Source organism: Microcaecilia unicolor, chromosome 3, assembly GCF_901765095.1.
Source record: "Microcaecilia unicolor chromosome 3, aMicUni1.1, whole genome shotgun sequence".
In the NCBI taxonomy this organism is placed as follows: Eukaryota; Metazoa; Chordata; class Amphibia; order Gymnophiona; family Siphonopidae; genus Microcaecilia; species Microcaecilia unicolor.
In genome coordinates, this window is record NC_044033.1 from 397,519,342 (window position 1) to 397,530,059 (window position 10,718).

At 43.4% G+C, this 10,718-nt stretch overlaps 1 protein-coding gene across 1 annotated transcript in view; it reads left to right on the forward strand.

The window, feature by feature from the left end:
• MCM3 (minichromosome maintenance complex component 3) overlaps window positions 1-9,932 on the forward strand; it is an 85,761-nt gene extending 75,829 nt beyond the window's left edge. Inside the window, exons 16-17 of the mRNA XM_030198734.1 lie at window positions 5,690-5,774; window positions 7,119-9,932. Coding sequence (XP_030054594.1) covers window positions 5,690-5,774; window positions 7,119-7,317 — 284 coding nt within the window. The 3' untranslated portion in view covers window positions 7,318-9,932. The remainder of the gene's footprint in view (window positions 1-5,689; window positions 5,775-7,118) is intronic.
• The last annotated feature ends 786 nt before the right edge of the window (window positions 9,933-10,718 follow it).

The following is a 10,718-nucleotide window of genomic DNA, read 5'->3' on the forward strand; positions in this document are numbered from 1 at the left end:
TGGACATGGAGGGGAGGGCAGGGGAGAGGAGAATTGCTGTATTTGGATGACTGGAGCCTGGAGGGGGCAGGGGAGAGGAGAGTTGCTAGATATGGATCATGGAGGAGAGAGCAGGGAGAGAGGAGAGTTGCTGGACATGGATGGATGGATGGATCATGGAGGGGAGGGAAGACTGCTGGAAGGAGATGCACATGGATGGAGGGGAGGGAAGAGAGGAGAAATCTGGACATAAATGGAGTGGAGGACAGGGAAGAGAGGAGAAATGTTGGGCAGGAATGGAGGGAAGGAAACACAAAGGAAGGAGATGCACATGGATGGAGGGGAAGGGAGAGGAGAAATACTGGACATGGATGTAGGGGAGGGGAGGAAAGTAGATGCACATGGATGGAGGGGAGTGAGGAGAAATGCTGGATATGGATGGAGGGAAAATTGCTGAATTTAAGGGCTGGATCAGAACACTTTGAAGGCAGATGCTGAAACTGGAGAAAGGATAGGGGACAGGGCTACAGATGGTAGACAGGACACATAAGGATATAGGAGGATGGTGGACATGATGAGAGAAAAAATATCATATGGAAAGAAGACACTGGGACCAAAGCGAATAGAAAAACTAAATGATCAGATAAAGGTAGAAAAAAGTATTTTATTCAGAATTTATTAATTGGAATATGTGAGATTTTGCATGTAAGTTTCAATTTTTCTAGTATTGCTGCATGCTGAGTCTGACTTCTTGAGGTAACTTTCCCCTGTGCATTCTATCGCTAGACGCTGAGAAGGCGTTTGACCGAGTGGGGTTGCCCTTTTTGTTTGCAGTGTTAGAGAAGGCTGGTATAGTAGGGCGCTATGAACACTGGCTGCACCTGATCTATAACACCCCAACAGCTGCAGTACGAGTTAATGGTAACCTGACTACACCATTCTAATTACACAGAGGGACTAGGCAAGGGTGTGCATTGTCCCCACTGCTCTAGTGATGGAGCCCTTGGCTATACAGATCAGGGCTCATCCGCAAATTAGAGGCCCAAGATGGGAAGGGGTGGAGACCAGGATCCTTCTGTTCGCTGATGATATTTTGCTTACGCTGAGAGATCTGTTGATCTCACTCCCAAAAGTAGATGAGCTGATTCAAAAATATGGAGAGATCTCTGGGTTTAAAATTAACTTCAATAAGTCAGAGACATTAGAGATCAATATATCCCCTGAACAAATAGAGCAATTGCGAACGACATGCATAAACGGTACTTGGGAGTTAATATTCCACGTAGAATAGAGGATATCTTTAAAAATAATTTCCCAGAGGCGGTTCGGAAGCTTTTTGAAGAGGTAAAAAGTTGGGAGGGACTGACACTGTCATGGCTGGGAAGGATTAATGCTGTAAAAATGATACTTCTCCCAAAACTTCTATACTTATTTATGGCATTACCTATTGCCTTACCGGAAGGCTTTATCCATGGCCTGCAGAGGAAATTGTTCTCGTGTATATGGAAAAAAAAGCCGCCTAGGGTGCGCCGAGAAGTGATGTATCAATCTAGAGACAGAGGAGGAATGGGGGTCCCTTCCCTGTAGGCGTACTATCAGGCTGCCCATCTACGGATCCTAGCAATTTGGTTACAGAGAATAGAGAAAATAGGAGTCCGACTGGAACAGGGATGGCTAGCCCCAATTCCCCTGAGGGCGGTGCCGTGGCTTCCAAAGGGCAGATTGGAGGAGATAATAAAGGAGAGTCCCCCGCCGATTCAGTGGCCTCTAAAGGTGTGGACCAAAGTGAGAGAACAGTTTTTCCCAGGTCGCAGGTATTTTAAACATATGTTTCTCAGATTTGCCCCCCAATTTGGGCTGGGACAGTTAGACTCTGCTTATGTAGAATGGGAAGCTCTGGGACTATGCGAGTTGGGTCAGATGTGTGAGCAAGAGGGAATGACCTACTATGTAGAACTTTGTCAAGAGCATGGGTTATCCCCTCTACAGGCCTTTCAATACTACCAAGTGCGGGACTTCATTAAAAGAAGGGCGGGGGAAGAGCTTAGCCTGACTGAAACGCTACTGGAACAAGGGCTGATGACAGGTGGGGGACGAGGAAGCATTTCCAGAATCTATAAGGCCCTATTGCGGTATGGGGCCCCAGTGGAACACTAGCTAAGTGGGAGGGTATGATGGGAGCAACATATACATTTCCATAATGGGCTCAGACTTTCAAGTCCTTGCTATGAGTGTCAGTCTCGAGTGCGATGATAGAAAATGGGCACAAGATCCTGTATAGCTGGTACTATACACCCAGTTGTCTAACGCGGATGTACAAGACTGGATCTGATTTGTGCTGGCGTCAATGTAGGTTAAAGGGCGACATGGCTCATATCTGGTGGACCTGTGGACAGGCCCAATGGTTTTGGATTGCAGTGGTGAAGTTTCTAAACAAGGTGTAGTGCCTGTCTCATACTCAGTAAAAATGGACTATTGCTTGCTGCACTTTAAACCAGCTGGGATTAAGAACGCTGTTCATCAATTTGCCACCCAACTGTTAGTGGCAAGTAAAATGGTCATTGCGGCAGCATGGAAAAAGCCCAAACTACCAGAATTACATGCTGTCCTGGAAAAGCTGGACTATATTAGAATAATGTCAAAGCTTACCGCTATAAGAAAGGGAAGGGTGTCTAAACATTTTGAAGTATGGGACTTATATGATAAATGGCTTAAGGGTCATAAAGAGCCTGCCTCAGTCCACACCTAGAATCCTAAGGCAGGGAAGGATTGGAGGGGGGGGGGGAGTGGGGGAGGGGACAGTAGGGGATAGGATATCTGAAGATTAAATTGTTAGAAGGTTTGTTTGAGCTTGTTGTAATAGTTGACATTATGTGAATGCTGATGTTATGTGACTCAGAGCAATACCTTTGAGCTAATGTTATGTTTGATTGCAAACTTTAAAATAAAAATACAGAAAAAAAAACCTGGACAATTGCGACACAATGTAACCAAAGACCGCGATGAACACTACTTGTACCTTATTCAACCACATTATCACTTTCTTTTCATTCATACCCTGTGTTTATTCAGACCGGAATCGGCTAACGCTGCTAACGGTAATATGTAAGCCACATTGAGCCTGCAAATGGGTGGGGAAAATGTGGGATACAAAAGCAACAAATAATAATTCTATATATTAAGAGAACTCTGCATTGTACTTACTGCGGGGCTGCAGCTATTACCCCACTGATGCTTACAGAATAAATATGGCACCTGCTCTTTTAAAAGGACGCCTACAATACTTTCTCCAGTGTCTAAACAGAAAAAGCCATGCTCAAATCTGGTTGGGTAAAAAGCTGTAAAAAAAAAAGTGTTCTTAGCTATAATTAATAATTAAACAATTATATTTTTTACAGCTTTTTACCCATAAAATATAGGACAGTAGCAATCTGAGCAAGCACACAGATCCTCAGTGTCGCAGGTTGGCCCAGCTGAAAGGTGTTGGCAACCTAGTGTATCTGAAAAGCTAATTGAAAAAAGAAAATGAGCCTTAAGGTGGGTTTTAAACTTGGTAAAATATTGTTCATGCATCATTTCTAGGAGAGTATATTTTAAACTTTTTGTTTTTCAAAAATTCTAGTGTTTCCACTTCTAACTTCGGGGGGGGGGGGGGGGGGGGGAGGGGAATGGGGAGCTCCTGGAACATGAGTAGCCATACTGGGTCAGACCAATGGTCCATCTAGCCCAGTATCCTCTTTCCAAAAGTGGCCAAGCCAGGTCACAAGTACTGGCAGAAACCCAAATCGTGGCAACACTCCATACTACAAATCCACGGCAAGCAGTTGCTTCCCCATGTCTGTCTTGATAGCAGACTATGGACTTTTCCTCCAGGAACCTTTTTTAAACCCAGATATGCTAACTGCTGTTACTACATCCTCCGGCAAAGAGTGAAAAACTTTTTCCTCCTGTTTGTTTTAAAAGTATTTCCATGTAACTTCCTTGAGTGTCTCCTAGTCTTTGTACTTTTGGAACAAGTAAAAAATTGATTTACTTCTACTCATTCTACACCACTCAGGATTTTGTAGACCTCAATCATATCTCCCCTCATCCTTCTCTTTTCCACGCTGAAGGGCCCTAACCTCTTTAACCTTTTCTCATATGAGAGGAGTTCCATCCCCTTTATCATTTTGGTTGCTCTTCTTTGAACCTTTTTTTTTAATTCTGCTATATCTTTTTTGAGATACGGTGACCAAAACTGAACACGGTACTCAAGGTGAGGTTGCATCGTGGAACGATATGGAAGCATTATAGTATTTTCGGTCTTATTTACCATCCCATTCCTAATAATTCCTAGCATCTTGTTTGCTTGTTTGGCTGCTGCTGCACATTGAGCAGAAAATTTCAGCGTATTATCTATGACGCCACCTAGATCTTTTTCTTGGTTGCTGACCCCCAAGGTGGACCCTAGGTTCAGGTAATTTATGATTTGGATTATTCTTTCCAATGTGTATCACCTTGCATTTGTCCACATTAAATTTCTTCTGCCATTGAATGCCCAGCCTTCCAATTTCCTAAGGTCTTCCTGCAATATTTCACAGTCCGTGCATGTTTTAACAACCTTGAATAGTTTTGTCATTTGCAAATTTAATCACCTCACTCGTCTCAATTTCCATATCATTTATAAATATGTTAAATAGCACTGATCCCAGTTCTGATCCCTGCGGCACTCCACTGTTCACCCTCCTCCATTGAGAGAAATGACCATTTAACCCTACTCTCTGTTTTCTGTCCAGTAATCCACACCTGAACATTGCCTCCTATCCCATGACCCTTTAATTTTCTCAGGAGTCTCTCATGAGGAACTTTATCAAAAGCTTTCTGAAAATCTAGATACACTACATCAACCGGGTCACACTTATCCACATGTTTATTCGCACCTTCAAAGAAATGAAGCAAACTGATGAGGCAAGACTTCCCTTTGCTGAACCCATGCTGACTCTGTCCCATTAAACCATGTTTATCTATGTGTTCCTTAATTTCATTCTTTTATAGTGGTTTCCACTATTTTTTCCGGCCCCGACGTCAGGCTTACCGGTCTGTAATTTCCCGGATCACCCCGGAACCCTTTTTAAAAAAATCTGCATCACATTGACCACCCTCAAATCTTCAGGACGATTTTAACAGGTTACATATTACTAACAGCAGATAAGCCATTTCATGCTTGAGTTCTTTGAGTACCCTTGAATGTATGCCATCCAATCCATGTGATTTACTACTCTTTTTAATCTTGTTGATTTTGGCCCAGTACATCTTCCAGGTTCACAGAGATTTCTTTCAGTTCTTCCGCACCATCACACTTGAAAACCATTTCCAGTACAGACGGATCTCTTGCATCTTCTTCTGTAAAGATTGAAGCAAAGAATTCATTCAGTTTCTCTGTTATGGCCTTGTCCTCCCTGAGCGCACCTTTTGCTCCTTTGTGATCTAATGGTCCCAGGTGTATAGCTGGAGTTTGTGTGGAGAGGGGTGTCTGTGTGTGAGAGAGAGAGAGACCTTAATGGAAGTGAGTGGCTGAGTGCAGTGTGTTTGGGAGGGTGAAGGGACTGTCTTGTTTGTAGTTGGGTTTTTTTGTGCAAGTGTTCATGTGAATGAGTGGAGGCTATGGGTTGAAGTATCTAATAGTGTGTAGTTAAGAGCCCTATTTATTTTTATTTATTTTAACTTACAGTCCAGTCTCATCCTCCAAAGTCTTCTAAACAAGAAGAGCCTATGGAAACAGAAGAACCAAAGAAGATAGTTCTGACAGATAAGAGGTGAGGCATAAAGAGCTGGGGTATTCAGCACTGCAGCCAAATGTGGGGACAAAGCTTTTTATTTTCTCTCTCTCTCTCTAGACCAGTGGCGTAGCTACAGGTGGGCCCCAAAATTGTGGTGCTCTTGCTATGGCTAATGGGAATCCCCAAACCCCACCAGCTGAAGATTTCTTCCTCAGGCAGCCAGTGCGCTTCCAAACGGCAGCAGGTACCACACACTGGCCCCTCTGCACATGCTCAGTTTTCACCCATGTGGAAGCACTGAGCATGTATGGACTACTGGCAGCAGTGTCAGCTCAAGTCAAGTGCTGCCAGCTGCTGTTTGGAAGAGCACTGGCTGCTGGAGGAGGAGGAGGAAATCTTCAGTTGGTGCAGTTTGGGGATCCCCACCAGCTCAGGTATTTAATATTTTATATTTGAGGGTAGGGGAGAGGAAGAATGAAGAGAGCAGAATGGAGGGGGGCCAGGAGGGGCTGAATTCCGTGCCCATCCATTTTGAGCTCGGGCCCACCCAAAATTGGCTGTCTGGCTACAGCCCTGCTCTAGACCTCTTGGATATTTCTGCCATGATTGCACCTACCTGCCAGCAGATGGAGGCAAAATACCTGCAAAACTCCAAGGAATTCTAATTTAGTGAAAAGAGCATGGTTCTTCAGAATATGATCAGGGTGTCATGGTTTCTGTTTAGTGAAAAACTGATGCACAGCTTATAGAGGAAGAAAATGGAGTTAGGTGGTGGTACCGTATTTCCCCGAAAATAAGACACTGTCTTATATTAATTTTTGCCCCCCAAAATGCGCTAGGTCTTATTTTCAGGGGCTGTCTTATTTTTCGGGGGAAACATCGGGGTTGGATCAGGGTTGGCCCGCCCGCCCTCCGTCGCTCCCGGAACTAACCTTACACGCCTCCTTTCACCTTCGCAGCAAGCAGCAGCAGGGCAGGCCACTCCTTCCTTCCGTGTCCCGCCCTCACCTGACGTAACGTCCGTGAGGGCGGGGCACGGAAGGAAGGCGAGGTCTGCCCTGCTGCTGCTTGCTGCGAAGGTGAAAGGAGGCGTTTAAGGTTAGTTCCGGGAGCGACGGAGGGTGGGTGGAGGGGGGGGGGGCGGCGACCTCGGGTGGGGGGGGCAGCCCGGGGGTGGCCTTGTCCGGCTCTCGGCGGCCCTGCTTTCAAACAAAAATTTGCTAGGTCTTACTTTTGGGGGAGGCCTTATATCTACCAATTCAGGAAAACCTCTACTAGGTCTTATTTTTGGGGGATGTCTTACTTTCGGGGAAACAGGGTAGGAGATAGGTATTGGTTTACCACTCTGTGGTGTCAACGTTTTTCCTCCTTGTTTAACAGGTTGAAAGCATTCAAAGCTGCCCTGCTAGAGGCATTCAAGTCTGCACATGCCCAGAGCATTGGAATGCAGAGCCTGATGAAAGCAATCAACCAGGACAACGAGGCTCCTTTCTCCCCAGCAGAGGTGCAGGTGGCCCTGGGTCACATGCAGGATCAGAACCAAATCATGTTGTCTGACGAAATAGTTTTCTTAATTTGAACCAACACAGGCTGACTTTTGCATTATCTTTCTAGGACTCTGCTCATTCTCTGTACCGTGTACTGTAAATGGACCTCTCAGCTTTTTTACTCATAAAGTGTTAATCAGAGAATGTACTGACAAGCCATCATAGGTTCTTTGCACCAGGAAAAGAAACAACTTGACTGAGCTTGGCTTCAGATTCGATCATTCATCCAAAAGGGACATATTTTAATTTCAACTCTCTTTCAAGAGGAATTAAAAAAAAAATAAAGACTGACTTTATTATGAATAAGGATACGAAATAGGTATATACACACATACAGAAAGCCTAGGAATGCAATACAGAGATTGACGGTTCATGTTTTAATTACACTTTTTTTTTGTACCAAACACCTCCATTATTTTGAAACATTGGCAGTGTTTTATAGGTCTAAAATGCTTTTTCTGAGACCAAGAAAAGATTTTAGAGAGAGTTATTTGTACTAGCTTGCATTTTTATTTTTTGAGGTTTTCTGAAGTGATAAAACCTCCAGCATGAGGCTGTCGGAAGCAAGGGCACCCAGTTTTGTTCCCCATAACTCCTAAACTGGGGCACGGTGAGCCGGTCACTAAATGTCTTTGTTTCTGTGAGGTTTGTGAGAGGGTTTATAAACCTTTAATTTCTGCTTTTGTGGAATTTTTGAGTGTGTAAGTTTTAATTGTTGTAAAAATTGTTTATTGTAAGTCTTATAGCTTGCATATCAAAATATTCCTATGCAGATAACATAATTGACATAACACAATCAGTTAAAACATAAACATAATGTATTTCCTGGGCTTTGTATTGTGTTTTGATGTTCAGCTTGCTCAGCATAGAATACAAATTACTGTTATTAGTCATGTGAATCTTGTTTGTGCTAATCTTTTGGTACCACTGGAGGCTTGTAGTGTGTGAAGTATGTCCACTGGTAAATAGTATAGGAGCCTGCCCCAGCTTTTCCTAAGAGTATAATTAGGTGGAAAACTAGTGATGGGAAGATGCAGACGATTCCATTGTTTTAGGGAAGTGTCCATTTTTTTTTTTGGGGGGGGGGGGGGCGGTGGTCATCAGTTTTATGGGTGAAAGAGGACCCAATTCCAGGAGAAAGATGCTATAATGATGTAGTAGCTGGTGTGTGTGGTATACATTGCAGAAACCAATGTGAGGAGCTTTCAGGGCAAATGGAGCAAAGGCGCAGGAAATGCTTTGAAGTTAGTCCAAGAGGGGTAACCCTTTCGTTTGTGAATTTGAGTGTTTTTGATAAGAACATTTGAAGAAATTGTATATACTTTTCTAAGTGCTTCTAGAAAGATTTCTGGAGTCTTGGCTATAAGTAGCCTATGTTTTTATAAACTGTCAGTGGTGGAACTAGAGCAGTTTCTGCAATGATGACCTGGATAAATATTTCCTTTTAAGTACAAAACCTGTTCCTGACATGTATGTAAAGTGCGGTAGACAGCACCCTTCTGGAAGCTTCAGCAGGGAGGGCACACTTGTTTGTTGAGAGCTTGCCAAACATAGGCTGCCACATGTGTATAGTGTTACTTTGAATCAGATCCACTTGTTTTTGTCTCCACACAGTGCAGCAATTGGATTGACTGAGTATAGACAGATGAGACCAGGCCTGGTGTCTCAGTGGCAGTGCTGTTAAGGATAGAGATTTGATTCTTGGTTCACTCGTGAGCTAATTGGGATCGAGGTTACTGTAGAGGCAGCACTCACTGACCAAGTCCCTCTCACTCAGGATCTTTGAGCAGTTGTGCCATCTAGAGACTGAATTTGGGGCTCATGATTTCAGGTTTCTGGAAGGGAGCCCTGGTCTATGTCATCAGCCTAGAAGTAACTAGTCTGTAGTGACCTGGGAGATTTTTAATTTAAAAACAAGGGAGAAAATTCCCTGTGACTCTCCAAACAAAGGCCTGCGGTGCTGGATCGTAGCCCTGATTCTGATTGAGCTGGAATCCCAGAAGAGCTTGAACAAATGGCAAGCTAAAAAAAAAAAAAAAAAAAAGGTGGCTCAAAAGTTTGGTGTTTATGTGAAAAACCTAGAGATCAGGTTGCATCACTTCATAGCTAATTTTGCTTGTTAACTTGCTACATACCAAGTCCAATCTCTGTGCATCCTAGGGCTTTTAATTTCACACTTGCGGGTGATGCCTTTGCCAGTTTTAGTTCTTTGGGGGTATGCTCTGAGAAACTGCTTATGCCTGATTTTCATTCCGTGGAAGCAGCTCATATTTTGTGGTCTGATGAATTTTGACATTTGGCTATGGAGGGTTGCAGGCAAGTGAGTAACACTTAACATATGAGAACTGCTTAAAAACCTTGCTTTTGTTTCCAGAATGAGACTTTGTGTGTGTGTGTTTTTTTTTTTTTTTATTTCCTGGTCTATGAGCTCAAATGCTCCCTTACAATGACAAACGTTTTTAAACTAGCTCTGTTTTCTGTGTGCAGCACACAAACAAAACATTCAAGCACATGAATTGTAGAAAGCTACAGGAGCCATTCACATTACTTTTCAGGTGTGAATGTTTTTGTTTTTGTTCTGGTGGTGGGGGGGGGGGGGGTGGCTTGTATGTGACTGGAGGAGCAAAGGGACTTACTAATAGCTTTAAAGCAGGTCTTCAAAATGTTTTGCTCTGTAATACTTATAAATAAAGTTTGTACAAAGTAGATCCAAACAGTGTTTCCCATCATGTTGATAAAGGAGGGGGTTGAAATATTGCTAGTCTAGCTGTACATATACAGTGTGGCATTGTCCTGGTCTGCTTGTATGTGCTCTCTGGCCTTGCTTTATCAGAACATTTGTGATGGCTTACCCCTGGAATGTCACTCATTTTAGTGTTTGGCTGCACCAGGGAAAAAAAAGCACTGTAGAGGGTCCCCTTGGGTGTTGTGGTCAACTGGGCAAGGGTACATTTGCATACATTATGGTAATATAATACTTACAGCACTACTTAAATATATGTAGTGAAGTACATGTTAGCCCGTATGTAACAAACTAAAACTGAATGCGTCGAAAACCAGGATTCTGTGGTTCCATAACCCAGGGGTAGATGTCCTATCCTCATTATCTCTACACGATAGCAAATCATTTACAATTGAGGCGGAAGCAAAGGTACTAGGAGTAATACTAGATTCCTCTTTATTTGCCTCCCACATCATCTCCGGAAAAAAAACATTGTTCAAAATGAGACGGCTAAGAGTATTTTGTTCACTTTGACCAGAAAGCATTCATCCTGCTGATCCAAATGATGATCTTGCCACATTTGGATTACTGTAACATTCTATTCTCCGAGGACAAGCAGGCTCTTATATTCTTACAAGTGGGTGATGCCGATCTGTGTCTCCCGGTCCGGCATTTTTCCAACGCTAAAAAGGAGAGCTTTGTGGAGTGTGA